The sequence below is a fragment of the Helicoverpa zea genome, chromosome 15 (genome assembly GCF_022581195.2).
Source record: "Helicoverpa zea isolate HzStark_Cry1AcR chromosome 15, ilHelZeax1.1, whole genome shotgun sequence".
NCBI lineage: Eukaryota > Metazoa > Arthropoda > Insecta > Lepidoptera > Noctuidae > Helicoverpa > Helicoverpa zea.
In genome coordinates this window covers 3,430,452-3,452,389 of record NC_061466.1, presented here as the reverse complement: position 1 = coordinate 3,452,389, position 21,938 = coordinate 3,430,452, and the positions used below count along the sequence as shown (strand labels likewise).

The 21,938-nt window shown below is 37.6% G+C and overlaps 1 protein-coding gene and 1 long non-coding RNA gene across 8 annotated transcripts in view; one reads left to right on the top strand and one right to left on the bottom strand.

Annotated features, from left to right (window-relative positions):
* Positions 1 to 16,816, top strand: part of LOC124637140 — a 31,775-nt gene extending 14,959 nt beyond the window's left edge. Inside the window, exons 3-5 of one of the 2 annotated variants that reach the window (XR_006985180.1) lie at positions 1,553 to 1,589; positions 1,788 to 1,902; positions 16,378 to 16,816. This is a non-coding gene — a long non-coding RNA (uncharacterized LOC124637140). Of the gene's footprint in view, positions 1 to 1,552; positions 1,590 to 1,787; positions 2,139 to 16,377 lie in introns of those variants that run through there. The other variant, XR_006985179.1, reaches the window with a different exon arrangement.
* The window catches only part of LOC124637136 (tyrosine-protein phosphatase non-receptor type 9-like), a 49,128-nt gene that overhangs the window by 25,244 nt on the left and 1,946 nt on the right, over positions 1 to 21,938 (bottom strand). The window contains exons 1-5 of one of the 6 annotated variants that reach the window (XM_047173483.1): positions 19,344 to 19,487; positions 17,633 to 17,823; positions 17,222 to 17,443; positions 16,864 to 16,953; positions 15,041 to 15,181 (exon numbers count right to left, since the gene is read on the bottom strand). In XM_047173483.1, the coding sequence (XP_047029439.1) occupies positions 15,041 to 15,181; positions 16,864 to 16,953; positions 17,222 to 17,443; positions 17,633 to 17,701 (522 nt within the window). In that variant the 5' untranslated portion in view covers positions 17,702 to 17,823; positions 19,344 to 19,487. Of the gene's footprint in view, positions 1 to 15,040; positions 15,182 to 16,863; positions 16,954 to 17,221; positions 17,444 to 17,632; positions 17,837 to 19,172; positions 19,259 to 19,343; positions 19,488 to 21,108; positions 21,127 to 21,938 lie in introns of those variants that run through there. The other 5 variants (XM_047173480.1, XM_047173485.1, XM_047173482.1 and 2 more) reach the window with 5 other exon arrangements.

Below are 21,938 nucleotides of genomic sequence, written 5' to 3'. Positions count from 1 at the left end.
TTCACAAAGTTTGTATCTGAATAATAAAGTTGTTTCAGATTTTGAGTATTATATTTATTCAGGATAATATTTCAAAGATACATGTTTATGTATTAGAAATGAGAACAGGTATGGCTTATCTTGTTACACACACGACCATAATAATTGTCGTTCACGTCACCAAATAAGTGATTATGCTTTTGAAGTCTAAATAAACTGTTTTCACAACAATGCCGTGCCATAATACGTCATAACGACCATCAGAGAATAAACTTTATCGACATTCGACGCGTTTCACATTTGCATTCAAAACGCTTTTGCGCAAATACTTTAAATAGCTTCCATTGCATCACCATTAACATTTTATTGGATGCTGTGTTGAGATTAATTCACAAAACTATTGACTATTTCCTTGGTAAGGATTATTGCACGTTGATCACCCAGGCGATTCCACAAAAATAAAAAATAAAACCTGGGACTAAAATCACCCAGGAGAGATATTATCCCAGAGTCCTTTGGTAAAACATTTGGTAACTTTGCCTCCAAAGATAACACAGAGCACTAGAGAGAGGTCATGGGCGTCCTCGAAAATACAAAAGACAGCAGGTATCGCACTCTCAAACCTCTTCGAATAAGTATGGCTAACGACACATTGGGATCGATAAAGCGCCTCGTCGGACAAACTCTTCATAATACCAATGTTAGCGATTGCCACAAAGGATACTTATTTATGGCGATAAGCCTCGTAATAATGTAGGTCGAATTTAATTTTCAAAAGGTTTATAAGTGCTGTCCAATAATAATAAATCAAAGGACAATGGGCAGATTGGTATACCCAACCAATAGCAATGTCATATATATCATTGGATAGGCCTTTTTATGTAGAACAATATTTACTATGACAGCTTTGCTGAAACGTTTGTCCGTTCTGAGATATAGATCAAAAACTGTGCAAAAGTTAGAACTAAGTAATCTATTGATAACTCAAGTTTTTAAAGGAAAATCTAAGAACTACTAAGTGTAAGTCTTGTATATGAAAGAAAATCAGATTACAGTATTGATTAGCATCAGTTTTAAGATTGTTTGTTATCTATATCTCAGAACGGACAAACAATAGAACAAAGCTGTCATAGTAAATGTTGTACCAGTTAAAAAGACCTATCCAATGATATGTATGACTTTCCTATTGGTGCGGTTTCTCACTACGCCCAACATCCAGTTGGTACAATAAAAGGTTGAAATGCTACATAATAGTAACAATTATGGATCCTAACGGGCACAGTAGTACTTACAAGACTTAAAGTTATTAGTACTTAGATTTTCCTTTAAAAACTTGAGGTATCAATAGATTACTTAGTTCTAACTTTAGCACAGTTTTTGATCTATATCTCAGAACGGACAAACATTTCAGCAAAGCTGTCATAGTAAATCTTGTCCTACATAAAAAGGCCTATCCAATGATATATATGACATTCCTATTGGTGGGGTATACCAGGTCCCATATATTTGTGCCCATTGTCCTTTACTTTTACATTTATACGTCCCAACTAAGTTAGTCCTGCTCTTCTTTCAGATACCCATAGTTTAATCATTGGAAAGGAATAACAAAGGTAAGTCATGTCGCCCTAAATTCGAAACCATGTTGAAAGAAAATCCATGAAGTAGCTTAATCATTCTTTTTTTTATTAAAATCTATGGCTTCTGACCTAGTTTCCCCAACCGATGCGGATTTAGTAAAGCAATCGCTGCAATTTCGAAAACAAGATATTTTCAGTGCATGTCCTATTTGTTGAAGCATTATGTTGCAGGGATGGGAGTTGGCGATGTCCCAGACAACCCCGTTGTGATGTAGGTCAGGAATGGCGTCCCCATTTTGCAGTGCGACGCTGACGACCGGCACCGGGGGCGCCGACAACAAATACGGTAAAGTTCGTTGGAGTGTAACATACAAACCAGGCTCGCGACAGGAACCATCGGTTATAAACCAATTTGACACGACTGACGTAACATCGACCGCACACCTACCCCTATATCGTGCAATTCACACGGCTTTATGCCGCAACATGATGTGTTAACCAACGTTATGAAAAGGGATCAACTCTTGAATTAACAATTAGTGTTAAGGTGTGATTTTAAAATAAATTTAAGTTTACTGCAAATAGCACAAAGTTATGTAATACTTGACAGATGTATCCCATGCAACGAAAAAGAAAAAAACCCTGGTGGCGACGGCGACCCAAGGACAGCTGTTGCTCTCTATTCGACATTAGCCAGGTGTGGCCTTGATATTTTTTGTCGTAGTCTATCAATACACAATGTGATGAATCCAAATAGTGCAAAAACCGTTAGAATCTTGGAAGACCCGTTTACGTATGTTATTTCCATTGATTGAATTTCGATCAAACATGACATCCATTGTCATGCAAACGCCGGAAGAGAGTTGGTTTGACTTCCGCAAATATTTGATTTGAACAACGCATTCGGAATGCAAAACAATATTTTATGATCGATAGAACAAAACCATTCCAACCCACGACATCATACCGGGTTAGCCTACTACTAGTATATTAAGAAACTGAATTAATTACAATGGACATTCAGATGTAGCTGGTGGATAACAAGAAAGTCAAATAATCCGTCAACTAAGCTTCTAATTATACCTATGGAGAAGCTTTATTGAAAGTGTGCTTCTGAGTTTCGTTGTACATAAACTTGAAATGGTTTGGTAAAGGAAATTAGATTAAACATCATAGGGTTCAAAATCTCGACATGATTATCAAAGTTGCATGGGAAAATGACAATATGTTTATTAATAAAACGACACAGTGATATGAACAAGTAGATGGCGAGGGGTGTGAGACGTGCTCTCAGCGCTCGTTAGCATGGCCCGGTACAATGAACCAGCTCGCTCGCGTAAGTATAAAGATGAATACACGCCGATCTCATTATACCGGTCGAGCGATGAAAAGCGCATGCCATCCGGGAACAAACTGCACTCGATAAATGGGGCAATCCTATTGTCTCAGTGGTCCATATCCTATTGTGTGGAGAGATCTCGAGATAAACAGCCGCTCTCAAAAGCCATGTACGTTTGCAGTTGGACTGGGGATTCGTTAGTTGTTGCCAAAATGGAGCAGTTTTTCAGATTTAGCTGATAAGAGCAATACTTAGTGTATTAGCAAAGATTATCAGATTTTGAACAAACTATTTTTCAGATAAATGTTTAGATAAAGACAGTACATCAAACAGATTTTTCTAGATTGCACAATTATTTCTCGGTCTGTTATTTCATCTCTGTCTAACTAAGGTAGGTATATATACTGTCGTTTTTCTTTACTATTGGGTGACATAATTAAGACATTTCGTTACTGAAGCAGATTCACTATTCGAGTAAAATTTTGAAGTATAAAGATATTCGTAGATGTTTCGAACAAAATCCTCAAAGAAATTTTGCAATTGTAGGAATGCTTTGACGAATATTTTCCATCTTCAGATTTCAATGGAAATCGTTCAGGCACACCTACCATTTTATTCATATTTTTTGTAATCTTTTTTATCAGTTGCGTAATAATAATCTGCGTCGGTTTATATTTTATCGTGGGCCAATATGTCAATAGTACGACAGAGTTCCCAGTAATATATGATACGAGATAATATGATGATAACGAGATGTTTGTTACATGAAATAGTCTTTATTCAACTTAATCCTTTTATTTTTTATGCAAAAATAGTTTGATATCAAACATTTTTAACAGGTAAAATATTTTAAGCGGATTTAGATATCTAATTATATGGAAAGATTAATCCAAAATATTTCAAAACAATGAGAGACTATGCATGTATTAAGTGCACGTGTTAGATCACATAACACTAGGTAATGCTTGGTGAATGTGAAGCGTGCACTGATAGCCTTATAATGAAGTCCACGTATGGCGAGCGGAAGTGGAGCGCTTGCGGAGGTGACGTCACGAGCTCGGGCCGGCGCCCGCGACCTTCTCCCGGCGGATATTAATCATCCCGGTGCCGATGCCCAATTCCACGTACAGCGGCGAACATCGCCTAATTGAAAACTAGACCTCGTTACCTTCATAATTGATCGTAACTCGACTTCGTCACACCTTACAGGAAAATTGCCGAGATTCAAGGTACACAAACATAAAAATACGGGTTATTTATATTCAAGGTAACTACTAAAACTTACATAATTGAAGGGCTTTGATGTTTTTAAATAAATAGGGAAGATGTCTAGTATGATGAGCAATACCCTCATCAACATCAACAGCATGCGACGTCACCACTATACCACTAGTAGATTCTGTAGGATTTAATAAACCGCGAACATCCGTATCAAATGAGATGATTGTACCAAGTCCAAGATACTACGCAATAGATGAGCTGTGTTTACTAGCATACGAGAGCGAAGCCGTGAGTCAGCGATACACGTGACTTCAAGGTGAAGATCGAAAGATATCGACATGACACAAAAACATCCCACCCGTTTCCACTTTTCAGTAGTAAAGGAAACATTTCGCCGACACAAGTCAATAAAATTCTTGAATGAACAATCGACCTTCAAGCAATCAGATAAACACTTAGCGATGTTAAGGCTGATTTACATTGAGTCAGTAACTGACGTCAGTGTAGGCGCCGAAAACTGACGCGTGCTATTTACACGAAGTCAGTGTAGTGTCAGTGTTTCGTCAGTAGTACTGTACTGACTTCAAATCAATTTACACGATGGCAGTGCCGGGTCAGCACTGACTTGTCAGTGGACTGACGTCAGTTACTGACTCAATGTAAATCAGCCATTACTGGTGTGTGTTTGTATTCACGCATACATCAGGCTTATTATGATCGCGTTATTAAGTGCCTCCTGCCTACGCGGTGTGCTACCACGTTTGGCATTGATGTGGCCGAATCAAATAAGAAAATTGTTGTGTTGTGGTTGTGGTACGATTAAAGTCACTGCGTAAATATGCACAGAGCAAGCCATAGAGCAACTCTCAGTAGACTGAACTGACGGGATGACGAGCGACTGATTCATACAATGTTATGCTTTTGATGCCAGATGCACGCGTCCTCTACGCTTGCATAGATTATCTCTACCTAGATATATGACTTTATTTTTAGTAGACACTGCACGCAATACTCCTACGACTTGGTACCATAAGATGTAAATATCTCCTATGTAAACAAAAAATTGGCAACGCAGTAAATAAATTTAGGTAAGTATTGATGGGGTGACTAATAAAAGCAAAGTCAACACCAGTTTATAATCATTTCCATTAAATGTTTCTGATTAATTAAGCCAGAACCTGTCATTTTGTCTTCTAATAGCCACATGTTTTTGGATTTTTAACGCGACGACATCAGCAACATCATTGTTTGATGATGTCTCATGCATGCATGTATGAAAGAAGGCGATTCATAGCAGTGGTACTCTACTAGTGTTTAGATTGGATTGCGAAATTTCAGAAGCTCTGGCAATAAAAAATTGCCGATAAATAAAAAGAACGATGAATCTACAGTCGACAACAGCTCTATCACGTCCAAGTAAAGCGAACGACACTATTAAAATACGTACTCCAAGATAATTGCTCCAGATTTTTTACCGGAGCAATGTGAAGCAGCTTTGAGATATCAGAGACGAATTAAAGTAATACTTCTTAAGGTCGGTAAAACCATAAACGGTGTAAGCTTGTGAGGAATGTTACAAAGGCGATAAAGAGGCTATGTGAAGCGGCGACAGGCAACCGGGCGGCGTCTCGCGTCATGACCTTGCTCTTGACGACTGGTTGGCGAGCCCACATCGGCCTCCGCGATTCTGTCTCATACTCAAAGCAGCATTGATCGCGATCGAAAGCGCATATCACAGACACTGCGCCATATGTACCTCGCACAACCATTCTACTGTTTTGTCCGATTTAATTACTTTGATTCGGATTTATAAAGTTCTCGCTGTAGACAAAATTGGATGAGAGGCTAAATTGATGCACGTGAATCGAATTTCGAAGAAATTTAAACTAGGTCATGGTTTATGCATGATAGATGTTTGTTTTTGGGTAGCACATATTACCTTGGCTGTCGATGGCGAACGTTCAATCATTTAACAGAATTTATTCAAAATGCTTTTTGACGTAAATTCTAAAATTTATTTTTGCCCAGGTGAAATATTATAATCATTTATCTTCATAACTCCTCACATTGAACGAAAGAAGTTGCAGTTATTAATTAATAATACATACATTGCAAACTTCTATTTCAATTCCAACTTACAACGTTTTGAATGTAATAAATCGGTGACATTAGTCATATACTTCAGCTTCATTTTAATTAAATGATGTTAATAAAGTTACTTCATAACCAGAACAATACGTCTCACGTCTGATTCGATTAAGTCAAACCAGCGTAACTAAACCCTTTAACGAAAGTGTTGTTAAACTGTTTATGTAACAGACGATTTAACAATAGAAAGCTATTTTGATTTGGATTAGATTACCGAATAACTGTACGCGATTATCCAATTTGCGTTGTCAAAAGCGTCGACGTGACTTAACTTCCGCCACGGAGCCTGACGGTGACGAGTTGATGACACCAACTCATCGATTAATGGCCGCGATTATACGACGCAATAGCTTTCACAACCAATAAGTGCCACTCCACGACCTGAGCCTTCAACAATTCCATTCCCAATTATTAATTTTCATTTTGAGTTTTCCACGAAACGACACTGCATTGTATCACATAGAATATTCAGTATTCAATTACAATCTAGATCTAATCAAACACGAGCAGCCGCTTACTCTCTAACAAACTGTGATATTGAATAATTATGTTAATTGCTTTCAAAGCGAAGGGTTACTGCTAATGGCATACACTCACTTTCCTACATTTTGACATTCAAATTCTGAAAATAAAAAAATTTGGGTGGATTCGTCACATCAACCGAATTTCTAAATCATTCCTATAACATCCATATTGCTGAAGTTTGAATATGCAATTCTGGGAATATCACCCTCATATATATCGTAACCTCTCGACTTTCCCAGAAATTGGTAAGTTATAGGTACGTATCACAACCTTTAAGACCCTGCATTGTTGAAAAGCTGATATTGAATATGCCATATACATAATTTCATGACAGAGAACAGAATTTTCAGTAAAATATTGTTACATTTTTTTTTATACTGGGATATCTAGAAAATACTCTTTTGCTTTGCAATCTAAAGCGCAGACGTGAGCCGGCTCCTGTGTACATTACCTGCATAACGGTAATAAAATTCAGATAGCTATGCTATATTTCAGAGAAGAAGACACGAAACTGGCTCTACTTCAATTCAAAGCACTTCCCGTCGTACTGTGGCATCAAAATTCAAGCATTTTATGATAGCTTTACGCTTAAAGTATCATGAATACGGAAATATTTATAATCATCTTTTCAGTTCTTCAATAAGTCGTAGTTGGAAGACAATTAAGGTCAACGTTAATGCATAGTGTATCTCAAAAGACATAAAAGCAAGCCTCCTAACGAGGCATACATACCTATATACACACATCAAAAGTGTCTAGGGATCAACATATATTTTTGCAATAACTTTTCTCCTGATTGATATTAATTAAAATTTTCTTTAAGGATTCATCAAATAAAGTGTTTTCGTTTGTCACAGTAACGATAAACCAAGTCACCTTTGCACTAATAAAGAAATTTGCCATTTTCCTAATAAAGGGATTTTTGACATTTGAAACACTAACACAAAAGTTCGAAAAAAAAGACTGAAATAACAGTTTTCTTTAAAAGTTTATTGGGTAACTTAAACAATTAATAATCCGTGTTTCTACCGCGAACACTAACAACACAAGAACATCGGTTTGGCATACTCAAAATGAGTTCATCCAAATCACGATGTGGAATGGCCGCCCATGTTCGTTGCAACAACAAAAAAAGGTCTTCTTGCGACTGGATACCCTCCATATTCGGCAGAGCTCTTCTCTGTAGCATATCCCATGCATGCTCAATCGGGTTCAAGTCTGGCGACTGAGCAGGCCAGGGCAGGACATTGATGTTAGCTGCCGCGAGAGTCTGTCTTACAACTCTTGCGGTGTGCGGTCGTGCATTATCATGCATTAACTGAAATAAGGGACCGATTTGCACTTGTAGAGGAACGATGACGTCTGATACAATCGTCTCAGCATAAATTTGAGCGTTGAGGTTGCTTCTGATCCAAATCAACTCAGTTCTTCCGCCGATCCAAATACCCGCCCATACCATGATGGTTCCACCACTATAAGGATGGACTTCCTGGCAGGATTTTAATCGCTGTTGGCGTCCAGGGGTTCTCCAGTGTCGTATACGTCTTGTATCCGGTCTCATACCAAAACGAGACTCATCAGAAAAGCACACGAAACGCCATTGTTCTTCTGCCCAATTTCTGTGTTCAAGAGCCCATTGATATCGAATCCTACGATTGTGCATTGCTATAGGTGGTACCCGTAGCGGTCTTCGGGAATGAAGGTTCACTTCATGCAAGCGGTTTCTGACTGTTTGGTCGCTAATTAAGTTCCCTGAAGAGTGATGAAGCCTCACGGCTAACATCATGGCGGTTATTGTTGGAGCTCTTCGAGTTAAGATTTGAATGTATCGGTCTTGTCTCCGTGTGGTGCAGCGATACCGTCCTCCATGGCGCTCAGCTACGGTACCAGTGCTTCGGTAACGTGTCCAAAGTCGACTGATAACACTCTGACTTGTATTCAGAGCTAAAGCCACAGTACGTTGCCGGGAACCAGCTTCTATCATTCCCACGGCTCTGAGCATTTCTTCCCTGCTTAAATGACGTCGCCGCTCCATAATAACGTTGGTTTTAATCAGTAGTAGGGAAACAGTAGCACTAATAATGTCTTCAATGCGTTGTATGTGTTTATAGGGAAAATATTGACAGCTGATTTTCATCTTTTACTCGAATTTGATTCACAGTTCCTGATTCAAATTATGAAATGCACCAAAAAGGATCCATATAAATTTATAAAATCATAAATTTATTACAAAGCCACATCTCAATCTCAAGAAATCCGCATAAAAATGCTTGATCCCTAGACACTTTTGATGTGTGTACATACACTATTGCATTGTTTATTTATATAAAGTTCAAGGCTTACAATTTGTCACGCAGTTTCATGTAATATACTATTGTATAATATTATGTAACCTATTTACAATGTTTATGAATGTTTAGCGTAATTCGTTGTATGATAAGTAGTTCATTGTTGTTCGTACGTTTTGTTACACGGTTGTACAAATATTAGCTATATTTACATATCGTTTACAACATAATACAGTCTATTATACGATTTACTAACTAAATTTGACAATAAAATCGACAAAATAAAGCTAGCAAGCTATTGATCATATTGATTTCATCAAATGTTGTGCCTGATTTTGTATCGCAAAAACGTCTAGTCTTAATTGGAAAATCTCCTACAAGTTACAAGACCACGTAAACATTAGAAATTACTGAAAGACATATTGCGTCAAAACACATCTGTTTTTGCCGATACAAAGCTGGACTTTGTGTCATCTGACGTTCTCTACATTCCACCTTAGTTACTGATTCCTAAAACGAACCGGTAATTTTCCGCCGCTAATTTTTTTGCCGTTTATGTGACCTTTCGCGATCAAAACAAACGCTTCGCAAGGCTAAATGTAGTCATTGTGTTAAGTATTTAGAGTCAATAGAGGATAGTATCAACAAACATGACAATATTAATATACGCGTGTTAGCGTATACATTATACGTGTTAGGTAACAGTGTTAACATGTTTGATGTTGTAACAGCGGCTCATTCGATAAATACCCTAACTCAGTAACAGCCTGTGTTGTTATATCCATGTACGTTCACAACACAAAAGATTAATGACCCATTTCCCTTATTTTGCCCTATTTAAAATAACAAAAGACGGGGAATCATTTAAGAAAAATGTGTATTAACATAAAAGATTCCCATTATATACTTACTTGTTTTGTATATTAGACAATTGCGTAGATAAAATAGGTCAATGAGAGAGTATTATCAGCGTACCTTAGATAAGCAATGCGGGCAGCGAATACCATCGGCTCAGCTGTTACTATCGATCCGCAGTTACTTCACAGTAAACTGTCGTTATGGCCAGGCGACGAGCTGTGCAAACGAATGCACCTCCACCACGGCTAATAGCACTGGCACCGAACACCACTCGATGGCAACAACAACCAATAATAGCACTGATATGCAATCGCCACCTGTTAGCTCGCACTCAGTAACCGTCCTATTGCGGTATACTAATCACTGTACACTGTTTCAAAGGATGAATCTGATTAGATTGTTTGTATTTATTTATTTATCACGCAATCCCAAGATGTATCTCCCGGTGTCGGCGTAAAATAGGCGCGCGATGCGACGTGACGAACACGTACGAGCCGTTCGCCGGTGCGAGCTCGACTGACGTCAGGTTCGGTCGGGCGTCGGGAGGCCGGCGGCGTAGGGGCGGGCGGCGGCTACGAGAGGACTACGGCTCGCATCCGCCCACCGCGCTACGCCAAAATGAAGCTACGAATTTCAATACACGCGATGAGTTAGCTCAATAGGGAAATACGCTTCTCAAACGGAAACTTTTAACTGGAAACACTACGTGTGTGCTATGTCCTCTAATTGCGTTTTAAAGTTTAATAATGCATGAAAAATGCTTTTTGTTTTGGTTGCCGTCTACTACATATTTATCAACGAGTAACAAAATACGCAGTCGGCGTTTTCAGTTTTGTCAATACAAATCCAAAACGTTTGACTACGTTCGAACTTTTATTTATGCAGAATACCGTGTGCCGCCAACACTTCATGTGTCTTTTATTGATTTTTAGCATAATTGACTCCAAACCCGAGGCCGTTATTTATTGATTCTTGTCAATTTATTCACGAACATATGGCAAGAACAAATCATTCATTATTTAAATGTGAAAGAATTAACATTTTTGGGATCCCCTCGTAAAGTTTCAAGGTCATTGTTGTAGCGGCCACGTTGGATCTGTAAATTCGCAGACCAAAGTTAGGATAAGGGCCTGTTACAGAAGTCGTTAATAAGAATTTACGCCGTTCGAACGTTTATATCGATGGTAATAAAACTGATGAACAAATTATATCTTCCCCAGTTCAGCTGGAAAATCATCATCCTCCGAGCCTTTTCCCAATCATGTTGGGGTCGGCTTCCAGTCTAACCGGATTCAGCTGAGTACCAGTGCTTTACAAGAAGCGACTGCCTATCTGACCTCCTCAACCCAGTATCCCGGGCAACCCGATACCCCTTGGTTAGACTGGTGTCAGACTTACTGGCTTCTGACTACCCGTAACGACTGCCAAGGATGTTCAATGACAGCCGGGACCTACAGTTTAACGTGCCATCCGAAACACAGCCAATGGTGTCTAAGATATACTTAGAAAGTACATACAAACTTAGAAAAGTTGCATTGGTACTTGCCTGACCTGGGATCGAACCCGCGCCCTCGTACTTGAGGTTGGTCCTTTACCCACTAGGCCACCACGACTCTCTGCTCTCTGCTGAGCTGGAAAATGTTACAGGCATATAAATCAGACGTGGGATATGAAATTTTGTACAGAGAACATAAAATAGCCGTTTATTGAATCAACGTTTATTTATTAAATTATTGATTTATAGTTTTCGCGAACTAACGTCATCTTATAATAGTGATACATGATAAATTGCTAGTAAATATTTGAATGAAAAGGTCGGAGTACAAGCAATACAGAAGCATTGCGTGGGCCGAGAAGAGCATTTACTGTAGGAAACTTAATGCGATGTGACGTATGCTCTCCAAACATACGCATTGCTAGACACGTCGAGTAGCTTTACATATTCATTTTAATGTTCGTGCGTAATATGCAGAGATGTATGACGTATTCATATGTTTACGTATTTCGAAGTCTGCGCTGAAAACAATCGATTTGCAACTAATCAACGAGTTGCCACGTTCAAATTGGATTTACGTATCGAAACGTCAGACTCAAAAAATGGAATTTAGGTTGCCCACATCTCTTTTAACCAGTCTAACTTTTTCTACGCTGTATAGGTACGGTATGTATACGTATGTGCAACTCCCAAAAGAAGTTCGAGCTTTACGATAATGTCCCCAACTTCGCGAGACGTAGGAGATAGACGAATAAAAGTAATGTCCTATTTAAACAAAGTTAAGCCGGTCTTTTGTCTTGTCAGTACTTTTTTTTTATTAACCGTAAACTGCGTCAAGAGAGCCAAAGGTGAAAATGCCGTCTCCATTACGTTTTGTAGGGGGATTATTAGTTTGATGTTTTTATAAAGTTAGTGATGTTCATAACTAGTTGGTGTTGAGAAGTATCGTTTCCCGAGGCACCGCACAAGTATGCACGCTCGCGCGCTTAAACGATGCTTGGATCTGATTGATACGACTCAACTTCTGAGCGCTCACAAAGTTTGCCGGGTTTAGCAACGAAATCCGGATTCCGCTTTACCTTTGACGCCATGACCTAGTTACGTGCTGCACTAACGTTTATTAATTGTCCTGGTATAATTGCAACCACCTACCTTTGTTTAAGAACAAGATTCATAGCTTTTTCTCTTATGATTGCATACCTCCCTACAAGTCCGTAACAAAGGTATTGTAAATGTTAGCCAGGTAAGCAAACTCTTTGGTATAAATAGAATTCTTCCTGTAGTGGTCATAACGTGCACTTTTGTTATTGTTTTCTAGTGTTGCCTTCGGGATGGCGAACAACAAAAGTCCTTTCAGCTTCTCATTGTAAGGATTGCAATTACTTGGTTATGCCATTTTTAAATAGTAAAACAGTCTCTTTTGTGTGAATAAGAATTACCCTTGGTTTTCTTGCAATTCTTGGTTCCATTTTCTTTTATTTTCTGAGAAAACTTTAGTATTACATGGCCTTCATATTTCCAAGTGTACGGTTCTACAGCACCTTATTGTTAATGCAGAATGCAGTGGCAATTTTCTTTGCCTAAATCTTTTATTCGAATACTCCAATTGCATCCAACGCGAATGACTAGAATTTGAAGCTTCCGTGAATAGAAAATATTAAAACATTGTTAGTCAAGTGTGTTTTCTTGAATACAAGGCTCCAAAACATTGTAATACAAAGTTCTATATCTTTAACTTAAATAGTTTAAAAACTAATTAAGACGAGAATGTTAGACTCCCTACGCCGTAACTAAACACAAACGTTATTCTCTAAAGCTTTCAAGCAACAATAATAGTACGTTCTATTTATTTATGAAAATAGTAAATCTACAGAACACGTAATGGAAACATTCTCAGCCGACGCTACAAATTATTAATACATGTTCTACGTAAATAAAAATATAATCCTTGCGCTAGTATATTACAGCGAAGATATAACACAGACGCGCCTGCCTTATTGTTTATGCATGACGGAAGATTTAAAGAATAAAGCTTTCGTAATAATATATCAACACTCAACAGATTGAATTTTGTAACTGAAATAAGATTAGGAAACATTGGCGACGTGATATCACCTCATACTTCTATCTTTGATATTAATCAGACAGAATATTATTTTACTAGATATACGTGCTTAACTAATGCAACTACGTAATGTAAGGAAATATTTATTTTTCTTTCATATGGACCTATTATAGGTGCTTAAGAAACGTCAAGCTAGTTGCGCGGTTCCAAAGAGTGGGTCTTATGGAAAAGAACCGGCAAGAAACTCCATAAACAATTTACATATGTATAAGTGCTTTGAACATCTTCAATTAAATGTCTGTAAATTTTTAAGTAGCTCTTAGACACAATTGCTGCAATGTAGATTCCCCAGAGAAATCCAAACTGAATTGCGCCAGCAAAAGCTAACTCAACATTATTGAAAGAAGTTTTACTTTCAGAGAAATAATAGTGAAACTTTCCATTAGCTGCAGCGGCAGCACATTTTAAGTGCTCCTTGTGTGCACAACAATAAACATTTAATATTTTTAATAGTCTCCATAAGCTCAATTATATTTTCGGTAAGAAGTAAATGTCAAACGGATTTTTTAAAATAATACATAACAAGAATTGCAACTTGTATCCTTGATGGATCCTTTTACTTATGTCTTACTTCGGCAATGAAGAAATGAATCCAGGCGTCGCATGTTAGAACGCAATTGTTTCAATGATACACAATAGTCAATATGGCTTACTGATGTTTGTGCTGCCATCTATTAATGTAGCGAAGAAGTTGGCTTGCAAGCTATGAAATTAAAATATTACTCTTCTTATCGAGAATTATTATTTCTTTAGCTGGTAAATCATCAATACGTTTGTTAATTGGTACAAATACTTAGGACCCCACATTGAATACAGAGGACGTACAAGGAAATGTTCGTGAAGAAAGTTCGAATTGATAAATGAAAGGACCATTATATAGTACACAAAGGTCGGTGCCTTAGTTTTACAAAAGGTATGTTTGGAGCACATTACCCACGATTTTCCTCCTTTTATCTAACTAACTAAATAGAGCCAGGGAAACACGGAAAGGCTAGAGAGCTTCGCAGTTCTACAGTCACGCAAAGTAGCCGGAAACATTGCATGATGTATACCTATATAAAAGATACGTTTTCTTGGAACTTTGTGACCATCTTAAGACGTCAGACGTTTTTAATCACATGTCAGAGTATTTCTTACTGTCCAAGAAGAAGTCTTGTCACTGAGATCCTACATTTTCATTCGACTTGACCTTCTCAAAAATTGATGGCAGAATTCCGAGAAATTGCCAAACAATCTTACACTAAAGCATCCTGAAGAAAAAATCGACATTCTAGAAAGGCCACCTTTTTTCGCTTGATAAAGCAAAGAGCCCTAAAGGCAAACTAAGATCCGATTAATCTAAATTCAGACAAATAAGCTAATATTTATATTAGCGTACTTTTTGTTAGATATTTTGTTTAAAAAAAATCTGTCAGACTAACATCCTCCTTCGAATAAAAACTGTCCTACTATTGAAAAATCGCCATTAAATATAAAAGTACTTACCTTCAACATGGTCAGAATCTTCTGCGACAGTTCATAGTCGAAGTTGGTGTACTTGGAGTCGGTCATGTCGTATATGAAGACCAGGCCGGCGCGTTGCGTCTCCACCGATTGTAAAGCAACGTCCAATTGATACACCACGCCCTGGGAAAAACATACAAGAATAAATTATATGAAGAAAAAAATATACATATAAATCGGGAAAATAAGCAGTATATTTAATATTAAATGGAAAATTCATACTACCAAGTAAATTATGTTTTGTCTATCTAAATCCATTTCTGATTCAGTTTATTTAGGTCAATAAATTAACGATAAGTACTTAGTAGGTGAGGTGCTTTTGACTTCTGCGATTGCCAATGTCATTGCGACATGAAGTTTTTTTTTTGTTGAAGTGGGTAAACAGGTAAACGCGGAACAAAGAATTGGGAAAGTCATACAAAGCGAACCTCAAACTCATCAATGTTTTGTAAACCAATAACATATATTTATTTGTCTGGGGAAGTACAATTCCAGTACTTACATTTTTCCTATGGAGTTTCCTACAATTTTTAAAGAATTTTTCCGGTTGAGTGGAATATTCTTTATTTATTTTTACACTAGCTTCTGCTAGCGGTTTCACCCGCATCCCGTGGGAACTACTTCCCGTACCGGAATAAAAAGTAGCCTATAGCCTTCCTCGATAAATGGGCTATCTAACACTGAAAGAAATTTTCAAATCGGACCAGTAGTTCCTGAGATTAGCGCGTTTAAACAAACAAACAAACTCTTCAGCTTTATAATATTAAGTATAGATTATGTAGGACTATTAAAATTTATTTCAATAAATAGGAAGAGACAGAAAATACAGTGATCTCACTGTTTAGCATTATACAAGATCATTATTATATTAGGCCACTAGGGATCGCGTGGGTAAGCGCGAGCATCGGTATCCCGAAGGATAGTCAATTTCAGTGCCGTTAATACTGAGTCTGCAGATTTCCTGAGGGACTACAAACTCATGCCCTAAGATAGATTCAACATAAAGGAAAATTCACTCAATCTCTTGCAACCTCCGACAAAATATAAAATTGTAGACAATACTTTCTCTCATTAAAATACCGAAACTGTAACGAAATTCTATAATTTGTCAATAACAACGTGACTTTTCAAGGCTGATTTGAATCGAGTCGAAAGCTAATAAAATCCGTTTAATTAAACAAAAGCGTAAAAAGCCTAATTAACCCATTAGTGCTTGTTTTACGTAGGAACTGCGTTCAAAATACATTGTATTATATTGAACAACAAATGAATTTTCTCGAAACAAAATAGGTAATGAATATTACGTTTATTTTTTTCAGGCAATCCGCTGTTGTGATCCCGGTGACGTGTAATTTAATATGGACGGCAGCGGGTGTTACATTTCAGACTGAAGGGAGCATGTATCACTGCAAACGGTGTGCCTGACGTTCATATTACGCATAATTTGCACACACACTTCAAATTATTACGATATTGCACTGAATTGTCAAGAGTTCATGACATTTATAAAGAAAATAACATTAGGCGCATCTATCTTGGTAATAAAGGAATCCTTTTACTTTCGATGGTGACTGTACCAAGTGTGCCTACCTACATACATACAAAACGTATCGTGCCAAGGCCTAAAATATTCTAACGACTCTGTGTACATGCATACAAGAAGTACAATATACTTCCGAGGAGTTTAAAATAGGACTAACCTTTTCGATAAATTACGTCGTAATAGTATGCCGGTAAAATTGAAAATAGGTCAAATATATCCGAATCAATGAATTGAAATGACTATTATTGTTAACATGTTTTACCTGTAATGTGATCTGATGTGTTGTTTGAGTAGGAAAATGTTTGTTTGCTGTAAAAACTGCGATCGCGGCGCCGGTCGCGTCTCGCGTTGGCTGCAAAAATACAAATCATGATCATTTTCATTTCCCTGTTACGTCTACAACAATCTGTATTTTTTGTTGCATTATTTGCCGAAACTGATTGGACTACATATTCACTGTGAATAGGCTCACTCTGTTTTCATTTTTCTGACATTGATGTTTAAATAACGCATGATTTGAATACGATCAACGTTTTAATAAAGTTCAGCCCATTGAATTCAGAAGAAAAAAAAATTTAGGGTGTCCTCTAAATTCAATTTCTGTTATCAGTTTAGCTTACCAATATAGTAAATTTTCCTGTCTCTAATTCGGATTTGAGCGGATCTTCGAAGGGCTCGAATTTGTTGAGCCCCTCGCGTCGCCGCGTGGCTTCGTGCTGCCGCCACAGCGCATGCGCGCGAGCCACATCGAACTTGCGCGCGAGCAAGAATTTGATCGCAGTGGCACGCGACACGCACGCCGCTCCCGATTCGCTCAGCGCGTCCAAAAACGCCTTCGTCGCCTGCAATCAATTCAGAAACATAAATAATTATGTTATTTGATAGTGTTATTGTTCCAAGGGAAAATATTGATATCATCTACGATTCTACATAAACAAACATTACAGTTGTTGAAATAAGAGACTATAATACGGCTACGAGAGGCTTTCATTTTCATTATAGATATATTACGTATTAAGCAAGTTTTGTACCCGTAGAAATTTAAGGAAACTCTGGATGACCGCCTCCTCCATCTTCGATCGGTGTTGTCTTTGACTCATTATGATTTTTTACGCACGGTTCATGATTTAAAATATTACTTTGATTTCACCATTCGGTCACACTTTCATCGCTATAATTTATTAGGGCTTCGCTCCAGACAGGGTCGATAAGTAAGCCGGGACTGAACGGAAACCAAAGAAATGATTATGCGTTTATGTGTAATAGATAAGAAGAATTCCCTGCAGGTACAAGTGATGTCACCATTTATATGATGAAAGCATTTTGAAACCAAATTACCTACTGGTGATTTGAAAATTATTTACTTTTATAACATAAAAAAAAAAAAAAAAAAAATGTGTTACTTATTCCTCTTTCTATTCTCTCAAATGGAACTTATTGCCATTACCATAACCATTGGTCATAGCAAAACATTGGATAGGATATTTTCAAGTTAAATGGCGATTCGAAAATTATAAGCTGCTCGGTTTTTTGACAGGGACATTATCAGGGAATAAATAAACAAAGGATACGTATAGTGTAGTTAAATAGATAAATCGATATATCGACTTCTATTTTGGAACATTGGAACTCGTGTGTGCCACAATAAGACCGCACTAATTAGCACACCAATGGTCCAAGTGTGAAGCGAACTTTGAAAACAAGAGGCAAAAGGGGACAGTCGAGCACAAAAGCGGATGGGATGCGGTGCGACCGTTGCATATGTATATCGATGCAAATAAGACGGGTGGGACGCGGCGGGTTAATTCTTCCGGGATGTGTTTCCTGTGCGAGCGCGGATGAACCCGGGCCCCGAACATTAGTATGAGCGGACACGCGCTCCCCGCACACCACTAGCTTTGGGGCCTCGAGACATTACGTCACAAGCACAATACACAACAGACATATTATTGCCAAACACCTGCACTTAACACATGCTCGTTTAACTATGACCGTCACACGTTCTATGCGCTTAATTATTACTTAATGAAGTCAAAATATAAGGTGTAGCGCAACTAAAAACTACTTCCAGATTTTGAAAATGTGTCAAATCCTGCCGTAATTATTAAAACTCAAACCGGCATGATCAACAGAATGTTAACGAGACTATAAGAACAGATTATTCTGAGATAGTTGAAATCAACCAAAACTATGTTTTTCAATATTCATCATCCTCCGAGCCTTTTTCCCAAACTATGTTGGGGTCGGCTTCCAGTCTAACCGGATTCAGCTGAGTACCAGTGCTTTACAAGAAGCGACTGCCTATCTGACCCCCTCAACCCAGTTACCCGGGCAACCCAATACCCCTTGGTTAGACTGGTGTCAGACTTACTGGCTTCTGACTACCCGTAACGACTGCCAAGGATGTTCAATGACAGCCGGGACCTACAGTTTAACGTGTATGTTTTTCAATATTAATATTATATTAATTTTAAAAGAATAGAAAATCAAGACGAGCTTGATATGCCCCAAAGACTCGGAATTATAACTATTTAGCGGTGTAAATATAATAAAAATTTAAATAACTTTTACCATCGTGTCGGAAGTTAAAAAACAAAGACTATAAACCCTCACTTTCCTCATCAGGTCTTCCTCAATTACTCAATTTATTGGGCAATTGGGGAGACTGAACCAACAACTTCAAAGAAACAAAAAATCATGCAGTTGACTTCAGGATTCGGAGTAGGTAATTCAATGAGTTACTTTAGAATCGTAGTATTTCGCACTAAACGGCTTATATTTTTCACAATAACACGTTTGTTAGTAAGGCACTATTCGACTACTTATTATTACGTGTATAGCTCGCGTAACAGAAATAAAAACAGCGCCTATCGTAGGATCGCACGCACGATCGCACGGAGGCGCCCCCGACTTGCAACTGTCAAACCGACTAAAAGTAATTGAATGGAATGAATAAGGCAATAGCGAGCTTGAACCAATGATAACGGAATACGACCGACGATGCGTCAAACAAATAATAACAATTCTATTACAATATTATACACTTTAACACTTATGAGTGGGGTGGGTTTGTAACTAGGGTAACGTGTACAGTACAATACCCATCCCACACTTGTAGAGTACTAAATTCGCGTTCAAATATGATCACGCGATCAATAACAATTACTAGCAGCTTCGTATTCTCAATACATACATAATCCTCAATTTTGATAATACATATTCATGTATATGTCATTTAAGGACTCTTGATTAAGAATTTAAGACTTTGGTGTGTGATCTCGTTATAATATCATCATTATCAAATCAATTTTTGACTTCCATAAACCGAAAAAGGACTTCTGATTTATATAGAAATAAATAAACATGTTACGTTTATGATGGTAATGACGATGGCAACTGCGCTAAAGATTTTGTAAACTAAACCTTGGAAAACCCTTAAATTTATCTTGATTTGATTTCTTGGAACCAAAAATGTGTTTAGATTGAGCTTTTGCCAAAGATTTGATCGTGTGCTCAGGAACATGCAACAGTATAATTTCCTGAGCGAATGACGTTGAAGTTGTTAGTAAACAACAAAAACCGTGCGACCCAAATAACCAGCCACTTGATGTCTTCTCTGCACCTGACGAACGAAGAAATATTAATAATGAACAACGTGTTTTTATTATTTTGCAGATTTACTCCAGAGCATAAACAGAAAATCGAAGTTCAATTTTTACTTTTTGTAATGAAACATATTTTTCCAAATATGGAAAATGTATGGAGGCTATCAAAAACTTTGGAAATGTCTATTTTAAACAGTCTCTTAGTAGACTGACCATTGACCCAGATGACCTTTTCGCTGTCAGTTAACTTCATAAATTAAAAGAAAGCGGAAGGAAAGTGTATGCATTAGGGAGAAAACAAACAAAGTATTTTTACACGAACCGCAGCTAAACTAAAAGCTATTGTTTAGGTACTTAGTAATTGTTGTTTTTCCGCTTCAAAGATACTTGCGGGGAAAACCTTTCGATAACCAGGTTGTATCAAAACTCCAAAAATATTATGCAGTATAGCTGCTCTATTCCAGATTTTGTAAGTTAGCTTTCAAATCCAAGATCCGTGACCAAAACTAGGTATACATCAAGCTTTGCCATAGCTCCATCTTCAGTTTTCCTCATCCCAATAATCCCCGCATACTTGCTTAACTCATAACACCTGACCACCTGATGTGTTTGTAAATGACGTGTACCACGGACGCATACAGTCCTCTAATAGTGGTTTATATTCCGAAAATGGCAATTCTCGGAACAAGCCACACCTGAGCAAATCTCAGATTACAAGAGCTCGTAAAAATTTGACCGTGGGTTCACCACCTTATCTTCCAGGTACTCATATTGACAAACACCGATACCTATCTAAGGAGTAGACGAAAAATTTTACAGCCTTATGTATGACACTGCTCCACAGAAACAGAAATTCTTTCTAGAACAAAATACGAGTTGTTACAATAATATATGTCGCCTACCATGATTTTGTCCTAGTCTCTTCCGATAATTATAGATGATCAATAACCGAACAGACTGAAATGTTATACTACTGTTTAAAAGTAAAGATACGCTTCCCCACAAACAACGATGCACAAAATTGTATAACTATAGAAAATCAAACAAGTTACAACACCAATATCGCGGTGGGGTGTGTGGGTCTTATCGTTTATTGAGAAACGGCATGAATGAGTCAAACTCGAGCGAAATATATTCTCGTGACTGTATAGATAAATACAAGCACGAGTGTAATGTAAAGCATGCTATATAAACTTGTGTCAATGACACCGCAGGGATAAAAGATCCTGTGTCCAGAAGCGAGAATAGTGAAGCTCTGAACCATATCGTAACCGACCAAACACGGTTCCTTGAACACATTGTTCTGAATGTGATCTAATTTCGTTACATAGAAACAAAAACGCTACACCTTTCGAAAGACAGTGTTGTTCTACAGCTACACAAAAGCAATTAATTCAACAATAGTTTTATTCAAACTGGACAAATAAATTAACACAAGTCACAGCTGAAATCCTTTATTATTATTTGAATAATACAGCTAGATTAAGAGCTAAAAGAGTACCTAATGTTTATAAACGGGGAGTTTTCTATTTATTATATCTTTCTATCTATCCATACGGGATAAGTATCATCAGCAGGAGCATGATGATACTTTATTCCAATTTTATTTGGGCTCAGCGCAGTATGTTTTCTTCTTCCATATTTTTCTATGAGCCATCATCTCACAAGCAACATCCTTAATAGCCATGTAGGCTTCCAAAAAATCCATCCATCGTTTCTTTGGTAATCCCCT